At 36.0% G+C, this 22,565-nt stretch overlaps 1 protein-coding gene and 1 pseudogene across 1 annotated transcript; one reads left to right on the forward strand and one right to left on the reverse strand.

The window, feature by feature from the left end:
* Positions 1 to 6,660: 6,660 nt before the first annotated feature.
* Positions 6,661 to 10,576, forward strand: LOC127117895 (CBL-interacting serine/threonine-protein kinase 3). Its single transcript, XM_051048021.1, has 13 exons — positions 6,661 to 6,914; positions 7,443 to 7,678; positions 7,861 to 7,995; positions 8,103 to 8,210; positions 8,337 to 8,417; positions 8,534 to 8,587; positions 8,698 to 8,823; positions 8,918 to 9,007; positions 9,110 to 9,232; positions 9,325 to 9,435; positions 9,533 to 9,646; positions 9,723 to 9,854; positions 10,226 to 10,576. The coding sequence occupies exons 2-13, from the start codon at positions 7,508 to 7,510 to the stop codon at positions 10,304 to 10,306; spliced, it is 1,326 nt and encodes a 441-aa protein (XP_050903978.1). The 5' UTR covers positions 6,661 to 6,914; positions 7,443 to 7,507; the 3' UTR covers positions 10,307 to 10,576.
* A 6,505-nt stretch (positions 10,577 to 17,081) lies between these two features.
* Positions 17,082 to 17,181, reverse strand: LOC127124291 (uncharacterized; annotated as a pseudogene).
* Between the last annotated feature and the right edge of the window lie 5,384 nt (positions 17,182 to 22,565).

Consider the following 22,565-nt stretch of genomic DNA (forward strand, 5'->3'; position numbering starts at 1 on the left):
AAGTCGCTTTCCCAACTTAATCAAAAATCACTTTTGCCATCAAATCAACCACTTCAAAATATTTTTCTTAATCAAATAGATAAAAAAGGATTAATTGAGTGTATGTCTATTTCTTCCCGGAGTATTTGAATACAAGATATATATTTTGCCTTTAGAGTACTCGTCTCACGACTTAATCGATCCCATATCAAACCATTGGCAATTAAATAGAGTGAAAAAGGATTATTTGGGTGTATGCCTCTTTCTTCCCCGAGTATTTGGATACAAACTGTAGAGCTTGCCTTTCGAATACATGTCACTCTCTCAAAGTTTAACCAAATTTGGAAACTTATTTTCTCAATCAAAAAGGGATGAAAAATGATTAATTGGATGTATGCCTCTTTCTTCCCCGAGTATTTGGATACAAGTCCTATAACTTGTCTGTCGAGTACTCGTCTTTCATCCCAAAATACAATAATTAACCCAATTTTGTTCACTCTTTCGTGGATGAAAAATGATTAATTGGGTAGGCTTCTTTCTTCCCTGAGTATTTGGATACAAGTTGTATAACTTTCCTTTTGGATACTTGTATTCCTTAAGGAATCATGACTCAATTCACCTTACATATTTCACAATAAAATTAAATGAAAAAGGATTAATTAGGCGCAAGTCTCTTTCTTCCCCGAGTATTTGGATACAAGTCGTATAACTTTCCTTTCGAATACTCATCTTCCACCTAAAAGTAACTACAACTCATCAAATCTATTTTTTCCTCCCTAGCACGACTAAGCAAACATTTTCACAAACGAATGATGTTTTATCCATTCCAACACAATACAAGCAACCGCTTAAATCTGCCCATGTGCGACGAACAAGCAACGCTTAACTGTTCGAATGCAACCTAAACATCATTCACTAATATAAACAAAACCATAAACATTTGTTACAAAGAACTACATAGCTTTGAATTCCACATTGCATCAGAAGATACGTATGGACGAGATTTAACGTCTCGTCAAACATATTAATAAAATACTTGTTTTAGTCTTTTTCCTTTCATACTTTTATTAATTAGAAGAAATCAACTATCATATTATAACACTCTTATTCACAAAACTAACAAATAGGTTCCCATTAAGTACAACATATGTGTGGGGTGCTAATACCTTCCCCATGTATAATCGACTCCTAAATCTGAATTTGGTTGCGATGACCATCTTTTTGTTCTTTTAGGCTTTTATAGATGTTTTACCTATAAAAAATAAACTTCAGTGGGGACACTATTGTATTTCGAGCGTTTGTACGCTCAAGTATTTTTTGCGTCGCGACAGGAATTTTTCGATTTTTCAGCAAAATCAGCTTACTCGATGCTCTTTCTTCTTCAAGTTAGCTTATGAATGCTAAGTTGTCATCTGCTTTAGCTTTAATTTGGAATTCTTGGGTCCCAAGCAATATCCATTTCTTTGCTTGGAGGCTTCTCTTAAGAAGGCTTCCAACTATAGATGAATTGGTTAAAAGAGACATTCTCTTTGGTCATCATAATCTTGTTTATCCTTGTAAGAATCTCAGGCATTGCCTTTTCCATTCATTTAATCAATGTTATCTACAATCCATTATTTCCATAAATAGATTCTTATATAATCACTGATATTCTATAAATAGATATATGTACAATCTTAGTATAATACAATAATAGTCTAATGCACCCCCTTAGTCGAAACTGGAGGTTTACGAATGTTGAGACTATCACGAAAATCATCAAAGAGTTGCAACAGAAGTCCTTTGGTGAAGATGTCAGCAATTTGGTACTGGAAAGGATCACGTAAGACTCGTACCTGGCCGCGAGCCACCTCTTCACACACAAAATGTATATCCATCTCGATGCGTTTAGTGTACTGATGTTGAACTGGGTTGCCAGATAGATAAAATGCACTCACATTATCACAATAGACTAGAGTGGTTGTGGTTACGAGGTGATGTAGTTATAATAGCAAGTTTCTAATCCAACAAGATTCAGATACAACATTAGCGACACCGTGGTACTCGGATTCTTCACTTGACCAAGAAAGTGCGTGTTGGCGCTTGGCAGACCATGGGATGAGATTATAACCAAGATAGGCACAATAACCAGAGGTGGATCACATGGTGTCTAGAAAACTAGCCTAATTGACATCAATGTAAGCTACTAGTTTGTTGACAGAAGAGGGATACACATGAAGGAGCAAGTCAAGAGTGTCGTGAATATTCTGAATAATATGCTTTAGAGATGACATATGTTGCATTTTAGGATCATGCATGAATAGGCATACATGTTGTACTGCATAAGATATATAAGCTTATGTGAAAGTTAAATATTGCAATGCACCTGCAAGACTTCAATATTTTGTTGGGTCATGTTATGGATTTCGAGAAGATACACTGAGTTTTGTCTTAGTGTCGATTGGTGTAGGTGATTACTTACAAGAGGAAATACATACTCATTCTATAATTTCCTCTGCATATTTCTTTTAAGATAAGAAGAGACCACCTGTATGTTTAGTGACATATATTCCTATAAAATAACTAAGAGGACCTAAATCCTTTAGAGCAAATTCAGAGCTGAGTTTAGACATAATAGAGTCACAAAGAGCATCAAAGGAAGTAGTGAGAATTATGTCATTCATATATAGAAGGATATAAGCAGTATCAGTACCATAATGATAAATGAATAAAGAGTAACCAGATAAGCTATGAGAAAAATCTAACTAGGCAACATAGTTAGTGAATCTTTGATACCAGACACGAGGTGCTTGTTTGAGACCATAAAGAGGCTTCTTGAGGAGACAAGCATGCTCATTGTACTATGGGTCATGAAATCCAAGAGGCTGGTGCATATACATTATTTCATCAAGATTTCCATGCAAAAAAACATTCTTGATATCTAGTTGATGAAGACACCATGACTTAGATAATGTAATGCTAAGTACCATGCAAATAGTGGTCAGTTTGACAACGAGGCTGAACGTTTCACCACAATCAACACCAGATTGTTGATTTGCATCATTACCTACAAGATGAGCTTTGGATCGCTCAAAAGAACAATAAGATTTCTTCTTGTTACTTAAAATACATAAACTTCGAGTAACATTAGCATTAAAGGGAAGAGTGTCGCACCTCGAAAAATGTGAGAACACGACTTTGTAAAGCGCAATTGCACATTCGCGGGATGGTCTGAACAGAGTCGTCACTGAACTTTATTTATTCCTAAAAAAGAAAAGGGAAATATCGATAAAACCTAAGAAAGAACGACAATAATATTGGTCGTCACAATCAAATCAGGGTTCGAGAGTCGATTACGCAAGGGGAAGGTATTAGCATCCCTAACATCTGTTGTACCAACAAGAACCATTAGGTTAGTTGTACACATTAGTGTTAGCTTAGAAATATTAGGCTTATCGAATTATTAAGAGGGAAAGAAAGAATAGGAACAAAAGAAAAGAGAAAAATGTTTTTGGATTTTTTATTAATGTGCGAAGAAAGGAACTAAACCTAAATTTTTTATTAATAGGTCTGACAAGATTTACAAATCATGCTCCTACGTATCTCTGGATGCAATAGAAAACTCAAGGCTTACGTAGTTCTGGGTAGAAAATATTTGTTTGTTGGTTGATTTTAGCTAAATCTATTTTGTGTCAATCGACGGAAAACATTACATACCCAAAACAGATGAGGAGCAGACGTTTGCATCACATTGGATGAATTTACAAATCAACATTCACGGGAAAATGTCACTTATCTTAACTCACACGATTGTGGATGAATCTTTGTTTGACATCGTCTCGAGACAAAAGACCTTTTGTTTGTGAAAAGGTTTTGAGGATCAATCGCACATCGGCGAGAAAAGAGTTTGATATGTTGGATGTGTTTAGAGTAATGGCGAGAGCTTGGATGGGCGAGATATCTATCTCGAATCCTAGTCTCCGAAGCTCGTGGTATCCACCATGTTCCGCTTCTATCTTATTTGCAAAAAGGTTTGATATCTCTTAGATGTTTTGAGATTTGATTGAGAAAATGTTTGAAAAAATCGCATTAACAGTTTTAAATGATGACGAGGGGTAGGATTGACAAGATATCCATCTCAAATCTTAGTCTCAGGAGCTCGCGGTATCCACCTCGTTCCGTTTTCATCTTTATTGGAAAGTGTTTTGATAAGCATTAAGTGTTTTTTATTTTCATTGTGAAAATAGCTTGACATTGGATCAAGATTTTGAATAAATATTGCAAAATGGTTTGAATGAAATGGTTGGAGAGCTTGAAAATGGTTGAAGATGAAAAGTTTGAGAAATCGGGAATGGTATAAATGGAAGGTTTGAAATGATTGACTTATTTGGTCTTTGAGAAAATACTCGACCTTGGATCGAGTTTTTATTTTTATTTTTGATCTTTTGTGTTAGAAACTACCTAAACAAAACAATCATAAACAAATAAAGCGATAAAATGGTCTCAATGTAAAAAAGCTCAAGAGTAATCCATGTAAATTAGGGGTGTGGCAACACAACATAAAATGTACAACACACATTCATAATAATTAAATCGAAAGAAGTAAGAATGAGACATGCATGGATTAGAGCCAGGATGCGAGGATATGAGTGGAGGTCACATAACCGAGCATTAACATCCTTGACTTGTGAAATATAATGGTTATGCTATCTTTTTGCCGATTTTTGCATCAATTTTTCTACCTCTGCTTCAATGTATGTGACAGCAAGTCTGCAATTTATCTTGCTCATAATCCTACTTTTCATGAGTGTAGCAAACACATTGAGTTGGACCGCCATGTAATTCGAGAAAAGTAGCAATTAAAGTTAGTTCATCTTCTCCCTGTACCTTCTAGTTCTCAATTACAGATGTTTTAACCAAACCACTCCATGCTCTCTTGTTTACCTTATGTTTGTCCAAGTAAGGACTATGTAACATACATACTCCAACTTGTGGGAAGATATCAACATAACTATAATTTAGTTTAAGTTAGTTATTAAAAGTTATTTAGAGTGGTTAGTTTTATTCTTTTGTACATAAGCTATATAAAAACTCTCTTCTTTCAATCTCTTTCATTGTTGTAATATCATCCGCTTTCAAAACATTTATGGAGCAAGAATGCTTGGTAATCATGGTTGAGCACGAAATCTGTACTGGGTGCTATTCTGTGTTGAAGTTTTGGTGTGTAATAAATGTAGTCTAGTGTGTGGGGGCTTTATTGCTTGTAACAAGAAGTCACGAGGCTATTTCTGGTGTAATTTTAGTTCTCTAGCAGAACTCTAGTTGTTTGATTTTCTCCTGGTATGCCTTGTGCTAGTGAGTTCCTTATAATTAATTCTTTTGCTTTTTCAATTTTATTTTTAAAGAAAAATTATAACATAATTATAAATATATCATGAAGAAATAATTAATATTGATATACTTAAAAATTTAAAAATTCAAATATATCATTTAAAAAGTATTTACAAAGAGAAAATAGGAGATAAGTAATGGTGTAAATATAATTTTAATTATAATCCAATATATTTTAGTCCTTTAACTTAATTTAATATTTTATTTTAATTATTTAATTAAAAAAATGTTATAAATTAATTATTTAATTTCACTTATGTTATTATATTTGATCTCTTTTGTCAATTTCTGAAGAAAAAAAAATATAGTTAAAATTGGGAGTTCTTCGAAAACAAATTTTTTATAATTTAAGCAATTTATTAATTTTTAACTACATAGGTTGATTATGATTTGTAGCAGTGACCTTTCTATCCACGACACCAGAATTAATTCTTTTTTTTATTAGAAATTGACGCAACAGACCAAATAGGAGAGACTGATTTATAATATTTTTTAATTAAAAATTAAAATAAAATATTAAGTTAATAAATTTGATGATTAATTATACCAGTATAATTTATAACAATTTAGATGATTTAGTAGATTGATGGTAACTTTTTTTTACATGCCCATTAAACTTTTAATAAAATTTAGAGAATTCTATAGATGATTAACATTCTTTATCTCAGAGATGATTGATTCTCTCCATGAGAGGTTAAACTAAAAATACCTTACACTATTTTTTCTTCTCATGATTTTGTTTCATTAGATTTTTCTAAAAAGATTGTAAGAAACAATTCTCACACAATGGATGATATAGCATGTTTTTAGTGAAATTTTAATTAGACATGTTGCTATATTGAAGGAGAGTATTAAGAACATTTTAGTGGATATCAATCTCCTAAACCTAATCATATTTCTTAATAGTCAATAGCTACTTCTATAAAGTAAAACATTTTCATCCAAATTAATGCTCTTAATTCTCATGTTGTTCCTTAAAACTACCTATTGCTTTTGAAACTTTTCTATCATCAAGAATAAACTAGTTTGAACAAAAAGTAAATTTTTTTATTCCTTGAATTAATTTGTTAAGTAAAATAAAAATATTTGTGACTGTATAAATTCAGCACCACATCATTTTTTAACTCAAGGTTTTGTTTTCAAGTGTGAAAAGGAATAGTTTGTAAGAAACATTGAGACCACACAACAATTATGATTTTGCAATACTGATAAGAAAAAACAGCCCCAGAAAGATTTTCCTATCTGTCAATATTATTTTTCACAGAAAAATATTATTTTTCACAGAAAAATATTATTTTTATATATTATTTTTATTATGGTGATGAAAAAGTGATAAGCATTGATGTGTAACCGCTGAAGCTTTTTTCCCATAATTCTTTGCTGAAAATGCATAATTAGGCAACAAAAATATTTGTCTGGTTGTTGTGTCTTTCATTGGTGGTTCTTGTCTCAAAATTCTTTTATACCCTTTTGCTATAATCAAAAGCCAAACCAATACTCTTCATACTTTTCACATAATCATCAACCTTCCACTGCAAATTTTCAGATATCTTCTCAAAGCTTAAGTATTTCTCTCTCTCTCTCTCTCTCTCTCTCTCTCTCTCTCTCTCTCATATGGTTAATGGTTAATGAAATTGGGAAGAAAAATTATGGGTTTGTTATGTTGTTTCTTTTTCAGCAACCCTTTGGGTTATGTTTGGTTTTCTGAGCTGTTTTTCTGTTTGTTTCTTCAAAATTACTATAAAGTTCAATTTTTTACCTTTTAAAAATTGAATTTTTAGGTTTTTTTGGGTACCCTTTTGTGTATGTGATTTGAAGAGTCCTTTTTTTTTTTTGGGTGAGGTGGGTCTTATTAGTGTTCTTTTTTTCCTAACCAATTTATTTTGTAGAGGGTGATTGATGTTTGATGTTTGATTTTTGTTGTGAGTAATTTAGGATGGTTTTGAACTTATGAACTTCAATTAACTTTGAACATTGATGGTTTTTATGCAAATCTTGTGTCTATAGTTTGAGATTTTGTGTGTTTGTTTCATATTCAAGGTGAATTCTGGTTTTTTGATTAGTTAGGAACTGAATTCTGATGTGTTTTTCAGGTTTGGATTTGTTTATGATTGAGCAGAAGTTTTGTTTATTGTGAAGCTTTATAGAAGGTGTTGAAATGAGTCAGCCAAAAATTAAGCGTAGAGTCGGCATATACGAGGTTGGGAGGACAATCGGGGAGGGATCGTTTGCGAAAGTGAAATTCGCAAGGAACTCTAAGACCGGTGAAGCCGTGGCTCTCAAAATTATTGACAAGGAGAAAGTTCTGAGACACAAGATGGCTGAACAGGTGATTTGAATTGACTTATTTGAGCTTATCTGCTGATTAAAGCACGTGTTTCATTGTTTGAGATAGCTTATGGAAACAACTCGTGACACGTTTATAAGTTGTTTTCAAGTAATTTCTTTAAGTTGGAGGATAATTTATCGATGAAGTGAAGTCTCTTACATGTTTGTAATGTGTTTTTGCAGATCAAGCGGGAAGTAGCTACGATGAAGTTAATCAAGCATCCTAATGTTGTTCAACTATACGAGGTCATGGGAAGTCGAACAAAAATATATATTGTATTGGAGTTTGTGACTGGCGGGGAGCTTTTCGACAAAATTGTGAGCATTTTTACTTATGCAAGCATCATTGTCATTGTGATTATCATCATCGTCAATCTACGTGGAAAAAATGTTGTATATGCTCTAATGGACTTTTTGATGTGAAGGTAAACCATGGACGGATGGGTGAAAGTGAAGCGCGTAGGTATTTCCAGCAGCTTATAAACGTTGTCGATTATTGTCACAGCAGAGGTGTCTATCACCGAGACCTTAAGGTAAGAGCTATTTGTCAGACATTTATATACGCTGATAGATCAACTTCTATCATACATCTATCCAAATCGTTAATCTTGAGAAAAGCTCTAGCGTAAATTACTTTGTTATTTGTGAACTTTGTGCAGCCAGAAAATTTGCTTTTAGATTCTAATGGTGATCTTAAAGTCTCCGATTTCGGGTTGAGTGCACTCTCCCAGCAAGTTAGGGTAAGCAAGCGCGATTCGTTGTTTCTGAATTTTAGTTTTCTTGGTTGTTATACTCGATGAACTTTCCATGCATCGTGATGGTTGATTCATATCTTACAAAACGATTGTCTTTACAGGACGATGGACTTCTCCATACAACATGCGGAACTCCGAATTATGTTGCTCCAGAGGTGCAAACAAACAAACGCTGCATTATTTCATGCTTCTTTGTTGTTTGAATTCATAAGTTCATATATTTCGATTCACTTTCTAACTATATATATTCTTGTTACATATACAGGTTCTTACTGATAGAGGCTATGATGGAGCGAATGCGGACTTGTGGTCATGCGGAGTGATCCTCTTTGTATTGGTTGCCGGTTACTTACCTTTTGATGATCCTAATCTTATGGAACTGTATAAAAAAGTGAGTGCGCGTGACATTTCGACATTATTTTTCCGATTTTACTCTTTCATTTGTTTTCGTTTTCGTTTTATGACTTCCGTTTCTTGATCCGCAGATCTCGTCTGCCAATTTTACTTGCCCCCCATGGCTTTCTTTCAGTGCAAGGAAATTAATCACTCGAATCTTGGAACCCAATCCTACGAAGGTAAGAAACAACATTTGATTATCATGTAAAATTGAATTGCCGAAATGTACTAAATGGCTAAATTTCGGTCCGCGAATTTGACTTCCCTTGACTATATGGCAGCGTATCACAATTGCCGAGATTTTGGAAGATGAATGGTTTAAGAAAGACTATAAGCCTCCGGTTTTTGAAGAGATTGGCGAAACCAACCTCGATGATGTAGAAGCCGTCTTTAAAGATTCAGCAGTACGATAAAGAATTTTAGATACGGTTTTGGTATATCATTTTATTTAAATTCTCGAGCATTGTATCGTAAAGTATTCTGTCTATATATTCAGGAGCACCATGTGACGGAAAAGAAAGAAGAGCAGCCAACATCGATGAATGCGTTTGAATTGATTTCCATGTCGAAAGGACTCAACCTCGAAAACTTGTTTGATATAGAACAGGTTCGAAACTTTGCGTTATAAGATTCTTTCGAAATCGTTTCATGATTGCGACGAACGTGTAAACTAGCATTTCCTTTTGTTAAACTTTCTGTTACAGGGATTTAAAAGGGAAACAAGGTTTACATCGACATCTTCGGCCGACGTGATAATCAACAAGATCGAAGAAGCTGCTAAACCTCTCGGCTTCGATGTGCAGAAGAAAAACTTCAAGGTAAGCCGTTCTTATTCAAACACCTTGCTCGAAATTTTATGGTATTTTTGTGAAACTAACAAACTATTACCTGCAGATGAGGCTTGCGAATTCGAAAGCGGGAAGGAAAGGAAACCTTAATGTTGCGACGGAGGTGTTTCAAGTCGCACCTTCTCTTCACATGGTTGAATTAAGGAAAGCTAAAGGAGATACATTGGAGTTTCATAAGGTTTACTTCTGTCTCTTTATTCATATCTTACCGAAAAAAATAGTATAGATAACGCGGTGATTGATTGACAGTATAAAAAGTTTTACAGATGCGTCAAATCATGATTAAGAACTATACTAAGAGTGTGAAACATATTCATACGGCCGGTGTATAGATCCTCCTTCTGGTCACTATTATAAGCAAAATTTCTTTTTTTCGTATTCATTGAATAACTGATATATCTAATCTCTAGAGATCAAATACATCGGTTATTCAGAAAGATCAAATACACCGGTTATTCAATGAATCAAAAAAGTAAAATTTGTAGGCGCGACGAGACACATGTTTTCAATTTTGAATCTAATGGAAACCATTTGCTTAACCCTATGCAGTTCTACAAGAAACTGTCAACAAGTTTGGATGATGTTGTTTGGAAAACAGAAGAAGATATGATAAAGAAAGAAGCAAAATGATAATAATGATATTATTAATATCATTATCAAAGTGTAATATTTTTAATGTATGGTGATATTTCTACTATTTTTCCAATTTCTTTATTCGTTATTTTCTCTACATGTAGGTTTGTTTGGACATTTTACATGTTTATTAGTAATATAATATAGTATTGTATTGCATGCTGTTATTTTTTTGAAAGCATGAAGTTTATGTAAGAATTTTAGAACCAAGAGTTATTGTAATGTTCTTCAAACAATATATATGGATATATATAAAATTATTTCTTATATTTTGTATATTTATTTACTTATTTTTCCATTTAAAAATAATCTCTTTTCCTAATGGATTGGATGAATTTATATAAGAATTATTTTTCATGTATATCATTTAGGAATTAAATTAAAAAAAGAATGATATTTTTAAAACTAAATTGATGGTTTATCATCATAATTTGTTATATCTACCAAGTAAACATATGGGTGAATTACTTTTATAGCAACTAATGTTTTTTTAACTCTTATTTGTGTATATAGTAAAGAAGGATAATTATTGTCTAATTGTAGAGCATAGATTAGAATCTGCAATATTCTACTTGTTCACTTTTAAAATTTTAAAATGGATCAATTTTAGTTATTAGCCTACTAGACAAAAAAAAAAGAATAAGTATTAAACAAGAATATATTTTAAATTTATATTAATAATTTCCAATTATGTTTCTCATAATCGATCTCCGATTAAATAATATTTAATTAACTTTGTTTTAGCATAATAGTTGTGATTTTTTTTTTAATAACAAAACAGAAATCATATACTAAAAATACACACGGTAGGACAAGAACATCTAGAAAAGAGAAAGAGCATTAGAAGTGTGCAAGAAAAGATCCTGACTAAAGTCGGGGAAGAAAAACAAAACAAAAAAACTATAATAGAAAATTCAAACAAGAGAAAGAGCATTAGAAATGTGCAAGAGAAGTTTCTGGCTAAAGTTGGGAAGAAAAAAAAAATTGCAACTAATATAACACAAATCAACCAGACCGCTTATCCGAAAGACAACATGAAGCCTCAGACAAAACGACCTTTGAAGAGAGAGTTGGAGGAAAGTAGATATGACCATTTGCACACAAACACAATACAAAGAAGGATATTTGACCACCCAAACACACCCCTAAATGTTAAGCCACTCGAGCGGGTCTCACTCCTAGTCTACTAGAGAAACACCAAAAAAACAGGGATGAGATTGAACTCACTTGCACGCCAAGCTAATGATCATAGACATCCAATGGTTAACTGAAGAGCTTTTTTGGATAAAAAACAATTTATTCAACATTTTCAAAATTGTCCTGACCACCGAATTCCATATCGAAACCAAGCCTAATGATATTTGTTTTCCATGACATAAACCCTGAAACAACTCAAACACCCCTCGAATCTAGGGTGGCAGAGGCCTCAACTAGCCCACCCGAAATAACTTCACACAAAACAAAGAGATGATCATTCGACTCTACCTGCCCCACATATACCACCCAATCAGCATCCCTAGAGCCGAACACAATTTCCCACTCAACATTTTTCCTAATCGACAATTTGTTATGGATCAGCTTCCATGAAAAGACAACCATTTTGGACAACACCTAGCTCTTCTGAATCTCACGAGACTCCACAGAACCCTCTTGGATCTACCTTCCCTGACCCCAGACAAGGCCAAAAGAACACCATAAGTTGAACTGACTAGGAAACCCCTAGGATGATCTGGCTTCCAGACCCAGGTGTCTTCATGATCACGCATAACAACCCCCAAAATAAGACTAAGAAAACCCTAAAAAATTCCTCTTCCCGATCTCAAAAATACCTCCTCCACACAGAACTCCAAACCCAAACCTCCCCAACCCAAGAACCCAAAGGACTCGCCAAATGAGACTTCTGCTCTGAGACAAGAAATAACCTCTAAAAAGATACACCCAAATGGGGTATCCCCCACCCAAAAATCATGTCAAAACCTAGTTTTCTGGCCATCCCCAACCAACTTAAGAAATGAAGATGTGAACCAGTCGATCTCCAGATTTGGAGGATACCCAAGGAGAAAAACGCCTATCCACCAATGAGACACCCTCCCAACGGGGAACCAAAACAATGAGACTCATAACTATCCTTCTCAATATTACTCCTAAGCGATAGATGACCTTGGAGAACCCTCCACCTTCACTTGATTAAGAAAGCAAGATTTTCTAGTCTTAGAACTCTCACTCATAAGCCCCATGCCTCGTTGGCCTTACACGTCTCCTTCCACTTAACCCAAGCAACCTCAGCTCCTCCTTTGAAACCTCCCAAGAGAAAACGCCTTTGCATAATAACCAGCTTCTTCCAAACTGAGACACACATCTTCATGAAAGATAAAAAGAACACTGGAATAGAATTCAGTACCAAACTCGAGAGAACCAACCTACCACCTAACTCACAAATCTATTCCCCCAGGTGGATAACCTCTCATAGACAAACTTGACTAGAGGTACCCAAGTACCTTTCTTCTTTGGATTTGCACCCACTTGAAGCCCTAAATACTTGAAAGGCAGAACACCCGCCTTAAAGTGCAAGTAGCCTTCAACCAACTTGAAAAAGACCTTCCCACATTAAATCCAAATAAATGGCTCTTAGAAAAGTTCACTTTGAGCCCCGAAGCAAACTCAAAGCTTCTAAGAACTTCCTCAATAGTCAAAAGATTCTCAATAGATAAAAACTTAACCGACAATGTATCATTTGCATACTGAAGATGAGTCACCTCTAACCCACCCGATCCCACCTTAAAACCTTCCATAACTCTAACCAATACAACTTTCTTCAAAGAAGCACTAAGCCCCTCCACCATAAGTAGAAAAATAAAGGGGATATAGGATCTCCTTACTTCAACCCCTTTTAAATACTGATCTCCTCTAAAGGGCACCCATTTACCAAGACATAAACACTACCAGAAAAAAACACAAACTTGAATCCAAGCACTCTAAGAATTTAGTTTAATTATGTTACTAGTAGACAACAAATACAGTACATCAGTTGTTAATGTTGGGTGGGCTCACCCCTAAGTGGTACCCACCATTTAGAGGATTTCTTAAAATTTAATTTGGAACCCCCAATGCTTTTACTATAATACCCTTTGTCCTAGAAAAGTAAAAATCACATTTTATTTTTTTCCGGATACTTTTCAAAAGATGCACAAGTTATCGCATTTTTTGAGTCTTTTATCGTATTTTTACAAGTAACTCATTTTTTTATTAAAAATTTTCTTTTTTATCGTAAATTTAAGTTTCATACCACATTTTTAGGAAAACCATGATTTTTTACCGACATTTTCAAAATGTCCGGTAAAATTCCATAATTTACATGCAATTATACCAGAGTTTTGAAAAACCCAATAAACAACATGCATTTTTACCGGAATTGTTGACATGCCCGATAAAAATGCATACGTGCATACCAGATATTTCAAAATATCTGGTAAGAGAGGTTGTTGGTAGCCGTATTTTCAAAAATTTCGGTAAAACCATGTTTATTTTTGGATTTTTCAAAAATTCGGTGGTTCACATTTCTTTTTTTTTAGTGTATGAGGCCAGAGGAAGAGACGACAAAATTTCTTCTAGACGGACTAACAGGCAGATAGAGAAGCTATAGAGAGTTCTCTTGCATGGGGAAATGACATAGAGGATTTACATATCCGGGCAGGTAGAGTAGTCCCCACCATTTCTCACAAGAGGATGACTGAGTAGTCACGTGAACCCTGTACTCTCCAGTGTAGAGAAGGTAGAGCTGGAAGGGGAAGTGATATGATGCTCAAGAGGATATAGAGACTCAGGTTGAAGCCAAGGCTGACAATGAGGTGGAGACTCATACTAACGTAGAGGTGACTCCACAAGCTGAAACAAAGGTGAAGGCTCAGTCTGACACAAAGGTGACGACTTAGGCGGATACAAAGTCGTATATACACACAAATGGTGGGTTCCCTAGAGGGCCTAGTGATCCTACATTTATCACCGCGTATGCTAATCATATGGCATTTATATTATGGCAGGGAGAGATATAAATATATTATTTTAAGCTTTTTAAATATTTATTAATGAATAATTGCAAATAGGTGATGGTTTATACTTTAATTATTAAAAGACCACGCCTCATTAAAGGTTCCCACCAAGTTCTCAGATGCCCATATGCCTAATGAGGTCATACATATTATTGTTGATGTCGGTCTGTTTCCATTGGTGGAGTGTTTGCTAACCATACTAGATTCTCCACTACTGTCCGTGTTTGTTAAGTAATGGTATAAGGATACATCCTCATTTAATATTCCATTTGGTGAGATGACGATTACCATGGATGATGTGTCTGATAACACGAAATTATACCATATTTTAGGACTTAATTCCATTAAATTCTATGACTATTTATTTCGGTTTACTGCATTTTATAAGATATTACGTGGTATTTTCTTCCTATTTGTCTCAGGTAGCCTATTTTGAAGCACAAGTAAAAATGGAAGAAAAGGAGGTGCAAAAAGGAGAGAAAAAGAACCAAAGGCCAAAGCCCAGCCCAAAGCGCACAAGAAACCAATGTTGTGCCTGTGGCGGACGTCACAGGGGGCGTGACGAGCGTCACACAAAACAGCCTTGTGACGGACGTCACACATGGTGTAACGAGCGTCACACCATTCCACTATCTTTTTGGCGCAAGTGACGCCCTCAGAAGACTTGAAGAGACGTTGAGGAGTTTGTGTCCTATATCCACGCCATGCATTTAGCCACGTTGAAGACCCTGGGGAAACGAAAAGCAGTTACCAACACCAATATAAATAGCTACTTCAAAAACCTAAAAGGGTTCCTCGGTTTTTCCACGCTCACGCTGCCGAAGCTTTTCAAATTTTCTTTCTTTTTACGCTTCTGCAATTTTCTTTTCCAGCAACTTAACATTGTTTATTTGTTTATTTCTTTTGCAAGTTCTACATTTTTTTCCCTTGCAATTTACCTTTCCCTTTTTAGCATTTAGATATTTTTCGCATAATAGTTTCTACACCGGAAACTATTGTGTAACTTTTTATCGGATCTAACCTTACGTTAGATTCTAGTTTTATTTCCTTGGTTTAATTTATTGTTTAATTGAAGAATCCAAGAACAAATCCTACCGGCTTGTGGTGGAGTGTTCAAGACTATTGTTTAACGCATTCAGGTTCTTTAATCATTATTTAATGCTTTGTTTTATTATTTATTTATATTATCTGCCTGTGATGAGTCTGTTTATGCATGATATGTATTTCTGTTTGTTTAGCATGTCTGGCTAATTCGCCTAGATATCGGTATGTAAAGTAAGCGAAATAAGGGATCAAGACTAAGTCGGTCTAATTAAACTTAAAATTAAAATCAATCTTTTTACGGTCTCAATTTACAGGTTTAATAACAAGATTTTTTACAAAAGTAAAAGACATAAAGAAGTTAAAATCAATAGAGCGAGAGTTTGAGGTTTTAACTGGACAGTGTAAATTAGGCATTAATTCTAGATCAGGGCGAGAGCAAGTTTTAGAGTTAATTAAATTCTGACCTTTTCCAAAAAGTATTTTTAAAGATTGAATGTGAGGACGAGAGTTAAGCATTCGGGTTTAATTGTATAACCTAAGTCAACAGAGCGAGAGTTTGAGATAAGGGTGTTTAAAACGGTCAGTGTTTTCTTAAAAAGAGTTTCTGCAACTTTATTACTTTCAAAAAGTGGTTTTTGACTTAATTATAAGTGACAGCTACATTAACATAAAATCATGGTTTATTCAACAGAGCGAGAGTTTGAGATAAAACCTTTAATCAATAAAGTTAACTGAAACGATTTATTTTAAAAACCAAGAAACCGGCAAAGAATTGAGTCCCTAATTACGACGAACTGCATACCGATATCCGTTTTATTAATATTTAATCTAGATCTTAGTTTAGTTTTTAGCTTCGCCCCCCAAACAATCAACCATTATTCACCTTAGCTTTACGTAGTAACCCTAGATAACGGTATATCGATTCATAAGTCCCTGTGGGATCGATATCTTTTAAAACTACGCGATAGAACTGTGCACTTGCAGTTTGTACCCCAACTCGACTCATAAAGTCGAGCGATCAAGTTTTTGGCGCCGTTGCCGAGGACTTTTATTTAATCGATATCGTAACTCTTCCGTTACGCTGTAGAGACTAAGGTTTCTTTTTCTTCCATTCTTTCTTTCGTTGATTTGTATGCCACGCACTCGCTCACAAGGCGAACCGCTCTATTTACGAATCAACGATATCGAACTATATCTCCGAGTCTTACGACGAATTCGGGAATATCGTGCTGCAAACAATCTCCCTCCTATAGAACTTCCTGATTTCAAAAACCTTTTTCCTTCGATAACCGAGATGGCAGAACCAGCTCGTGCTCTTAGAGATTACGCCGCTCCATCGCAAGATGAGCCGCATTCAAGTATTGCTCCGCCCGCAATCGAAGCAAACAACTTCAAACTTAAACCTTCGCTGTTGCAGGCGGTGCAAGAGAACCAATTCTCTGGAAATCCTACCGAGGATCTAAACCTTCATTTATCCGTATTTGTCCAATACGCTGATACTGTTAAAGCTAATGGTGTCACTTCAGAGGCAATTCGACTTCGTCTTTTTCCTTTCTCATTAAGAGATAGCGCTAGAAGATGGCTTCAATCTCTCCCTTCCAACTCAGTCACCACATGGAACGAGTTGAAGAAAGTTTTTCTTGCCCGATACTTTCCGCCAAGCAAAACAGCTATGTTAAGAGCCCAGATAAACGGATTTAAACAGAAAGACAACGAGTCTCTTTTCGAAGCATGGGAAAGATACAAAGACATGATGAGACTTTGCCCACACCATGGTTTGGAAGACTGGTTAGTAATTCACACATTTTATAATGGTCTCTTATACAACACAAGGTTAACAATAGACGCCGCTGCAGGTGGTGCATTGATGAACAAACCTTATGCTGATGCTTACCAGCTTATCGAGAGCATGGCCCAAAACCACTATCAGTGGGGAACCGAACGAACAACGGTGGAAAAACCTCAAACGAAAACTGGCATGTACGAGATAAGTAACCTTGATCACGTTAACGCAAAAGTGGATGCTTTGGTCCAGAAAATTGAAAGTTTAAACGTATCACCTCCAGCCGCCGTGGTTGCTATAACTCAGAATTGCGAGGTCTGTGGAATCCAAGGCCACACTCCTACGGACTGTCAACTCTTGACTGGAATCCAAGCAGAGCAAGTAAACTATGCTCAAGGAAGCCCCTACTCGAATACCTATAACTCAAATTGGAAGAACCATCCAAACTTTTCATATAAGAGTAATAACGCTTTGTACGCACCTGGACAGTCTCCAAATCAAGCCCCAGCTATACCTCCGGGATATCAGAAACCGAACCCATCCATGCCTAACAATAACGCCCCTAGGAAATCCAACTTGGAAATCATGATGGAAAACTTTATAGCTTCCCAACAACAAACCAATAAAGATTTCTTAAACCAGAATGTACACACTAGCGAACAACTTAAACAACTAGCAAGCAAAGTAGATGCCTTGGCTACCCATAACAAAATGCTGGAAACACAAATATCACAAGTAGCCCAACAACAAGCACCTACTGCTGCCCCAACTGGTACATTCCCTGGACAGCCCCAACCAAATCCGAGAAGCCAAGCTCATGCAATTATATTAAGAAGTGGAACGGAAGTGGAAGGACCGTCTGATCCAAGGATAGAAAACCAAAACCCTAAGAAATCAACTGAGGAAAGTGAACCTAAGGAAAAGGAAGAGAGTAATAAGGAAACCCTAGAAAAGAAGGAACCTTATGTACCTCCACCACCTTACAAACCACCTATACCTTACCCTCAAAGGCTTGTTAAAACCAAAGATGCGGGCCAATTTAGAAAATTTGTTGATCTCCTTAAACAATTAAACGTTACAATTCCGTTCACCGAAGCTATTACGCAGATGCCCTCATATGCTAAATTCTTAAAAGAAATCCTTTCTAATAAGAGGAAACTTGAGGATAGCGAAACCGTTACACTCCCTGCCGAATGTAGCGCTATAATCCAAAACATGCCCCCTAAACTCAAGGATCCAGGTAGTTTCTCTATACCCTGTCACATAGGAAAATTTGTCATCGACAAAGCCTTATGCGATTTAGGAGCCGGAATTAGCGTTATGCCTTTATCCATATGCAAGAAACTGGAAATGGGAGAATTAAGACCAACCAAAATGTCTGTGCAACTAGCAGATCGTTCCATCAAATATCCTGTAGGAATCCTTGAAAACGTTCCCGTACGCATAGGTCAATTCTACATTCCCACTGATTTTACAATTATGGACATTAGAGAAGATGATATTACGCCCATTATACTGGGAAGACCATTCTTAGCAACTGTCGGTGCAATCATAGACGTAAAACGAGGACGACTCACCTTCGAAGTAGGTGAAGAGAAAATTGAGTTCATTCTTTCCAAATTCTTGAAAGCACCTGCAATAGAAGATACATGTTACTTCATGGATATCATCGATGAATGCATAAAAGAAGCAGAGTTAGGAGAAGACAAATCATCTGACTGCCTTGTAGAAGACAGATCTAACCAATGTTTGGCAATAACACCGGATCCTACGCAATGTCTTAACAAACCAACCCCTGGCCTGAAAACACTTCCCAAAAATCTGAGATATGAATTCCTAGACTTAGAACTCGAACGACCTGTGATAGTTAATGCAGATCTAGGGAGACTCGAAACAGAAAACTCTTACATATCTTAAGGAAGTATCCAACCGCACTAGGGTACCACATCACCGATCTTAAAGGAATAAGTCCTTCTATTTGTATGCACCGCATCATGTTAGAAGAAGACTGTAAAATCTCTAGGGAACACCAGAGAAGACTAAATCCGATCCTAAGTGAGGTAGTAAAAAAGGAAATAACCAAGTTATTGGAAGCAGGTATTATATATCCTATATCTGATAGCAAATGGGTTAGTCCTGTGCACGTTGTACCTAAGAAAGGAGGCATAACCGTTATTGAAAACGAAAAAGGGGAAACTATAACTAAACGAATCGAATCAGGATGGAGAATGTGCATTGATTATAGGAAACTAAACAAAGCAACCCGAAAAGATCATTTCCCTTTACCATTCATTGACCAAATGTTAGAACGATTAGCAAAACATTCACATTTCTGTTACCTAGACGGTTATTCAGGCTTCTTTCAAATACCAATTCACCCTGATGACCAAGAAAAGACGACATTCACGTGCCCTTTTGGTACCTTCGCTTATAGACGAATGCCGTTTGGTCTGTGTAATGCCCCTGCAACCTTTCAAAGATGCATGATGGCAATTTTCGCCGACTTTCTCGAAAACATCATGGAAGTATTTATGGATGACTTTTCTGTATACGGACAAAGTTTCGAAGAATGCCTTGAAAACCTGGAAAGAGTTCTTGAGCGATGTGTAAAAGTAAACTTAGTACTTAATTGGGAAAAGTGCCACTTTATGGTACAAGAAGGAATTGTTTTAGGACACATCATCTCGAACAGAGGAATTGAAGTAGACAAAGCCAAAATAGAGGTAATCGAAAATCTTCAACCCCCAAGAACCGTGAGAGAAGTACGAAGCTTTTTAGGACACGCCGATTTTTACCGACGATTCATCAAAGACTTCTCTAAGATAACTAAACCTTTAACCGGACTGTTAATGAAAGATGCCGAATTCATATTCGACGATAACTGTTTAAAAGCATTTCAAACGCTTAAGCAAGCATTGATCTCCGCACCCATGATGCAGACACCAGACTGGAATGAACCATTCGAAATAATGTGCGATGCTAGCGATTATGCTGTAGGTGCTGTGTTAGGACAACACCAGGATAAAAAGCTTCACGTTATATATTACGCAAGCAGAACCCTGGATGAAGCGCAAATGAATTACGCCACTACCGAGAAAGAACTCCTAGCAGTGGTATTTGCGCTAGATAAATTTCGTTCTTACTTGGTTGGAGCTAAAATAATAGTTTACACTGATCACGCTGCTATCAGGTACCTCTTAACAAAAAAAGATGCTAAACCTAGACTCCTAAGATGGATCTTGTTGCTACAAGAATTCGACTTAGAAATCAAGGACAAGAAAGGAACTGAAAACGTAGTAGCAGACCATCTCTCTAGACTTGAGAACCTTGAACCGGAAAGAACATCAATTAATGATGATTTCTCGTATGACAAACTTATAGCTACTTTGGAAGAAAACAACTCCGACATGCAAGTAGGAACCACTTTAGCTATATCTGCCACACCATGGTACGCTGATCTCGTCAATTATTTAGCTGCCGGAATAGTTCCACCTACTCTATCTTACCAACAGAAGAAACGATTCTTCTACGACATAAAACACTATTACTGGGATGATCCCTTACTTTTCAAAAGAGGCCCCGATGGTATTTTCCGTCGATGTATACCCGAAGAAGAGGTAGAAAATATAATCCAACACTGCCACTCCGCTCCTTATGGTGGACACACAAGTACATCCAAGACCTGCTCTAAAATCCTACAAGCCGGCTTTTATTGGCCAACTATATGGAAGGACGTACATGCGGCTATTAAGGAATGTGACAGATGTCAACGCACGGGAAACATATCTAGACGTGACGAGATGCCACAAAAAGGTATTTTGGAAGTAGAGATCTTCGACTTGTGGGGAATAGACTTCATGGGACCTTTTCCATCCTCTTTCGGTAACAAATACATACTCGTGGCAGTTGACTACGTATCAAAATGGATCGAAGCTGTAGCATCCCCAACAAACGACACCCGAGTAGTAACTAGACTCTTTAAGAATATAATATTTCCGAGATTTGGCATCCCAAGAATAGTAATCAGTGATGGTGGATCACACTTTATATCCAAGGTACTCGAAAAATTGTTATTTAAATATGGAGTGAGACATAGGATAGCGACACCTTACCACCCTCAGACCAGTGGACAAGTGGAAGTATCTAACAGAGAAATCAAGCAAATACTAGAAAAAACGGTCGCCACTTCAAGGAAAGATTGGTCATTGAAATTACCAGAAGCTTTGTGGGCATACCGAACTGCTTATAAAACCCCCATAGGGACGACCCCATTTAAGCTCATTTATGGAAAATCCTGTCACCTCCCGGTAGAATTAGAACATAAAGCCTATTGGGCTATTAGAAATCTGAATCTAAACTATAAAGCCGCCGGTGAAAAGAGAATCCTTGACATAAATGAATTAGAAGAACTCAGAAGAGACGCCTATGAAAATGCCAGAATCTATAAAGAAAGAACAAAACAATGGCATGACAAGCGTATATCAAGGAAAATCTTCAAGCAAGGCGACGCAGTCCTTTTATTTAACTCTAGACTAAAGTTATTCCCGGGAAAACTACGATCCAGATGGTCAGGACCTTTTCATATCACTAACATCTTCCCCAGTGGAGCAATAGAAATCAAAGGCAAATCCACAGAACCGTTTACCGTAAACGGACAACGTCTAAAACACTATCATTATGCGGAAACCAATGGAGATTCGCAAATCCTACACTTAGACGAAATGCCCCCAGGACCTACAGATTATACTTAACAGTTTCTTTGTCGAGCTTGCGACATTTAAACAAAGCGCTTAGTGGGAGACAACCCACAATTATTTTCTTATTCTATTATTATCATTTTCCTATTTTTTTTCTTTTTCCTAAATTATTCTTTTAATTTCTGTTTAGTATTAATTCCTGATTTATTTTTAATTCAAAAAAAAAAAAAAAGAGAGAAAAATAATATATATATATATAATAATAATTTTTTCTTCTTTCGGCATTTGGCCAAATCCTGACTAAAACTCATGTTTTCTTTTCTCTAGCTAACACTAACCAGATGAGACATTTTGATCGTATGAGTATCAAATTCAGAGGAATGGCTCAGAAACAAAAGTTTGAAGAACTAGCCACCAGAGAGATGCTACCTAGTTTATATGCTGATGATTGGGCTATGACTGCCCTTGGACTTAGACAGAGTGTCCTGTATTTGCTGAACCAGATAGGATGGGAGACATCCCCTATCCTGAGACATTTCACCACCTACCGGAGACTCACACTAGAATTCCTTAGCTCATTAATCTATCTACCCAGCCATGGAAAAGGAATTAGCAGAGGTTTTATCCAGTTCAGAATGTTCAATATGGAGTACCAATTTAATATTAGAGACTTTAACAATCTT

Source organism: Lathyrus oleraceus, chromosome 2 (genome assembly GCF_024323335.1).
Source record: "Lathyrus oleraceus cultivar Zhongwan6 chromosome 2, CAAS_Psat_ZW6_1.0, whole genome shotgun sequence".
NCBI lineage: Eukaryota > Viridiplantae > Streptophyta > Magnoliopsida > Fabales > Fabaceae > Lathyrus > Lathyrus oleraceus.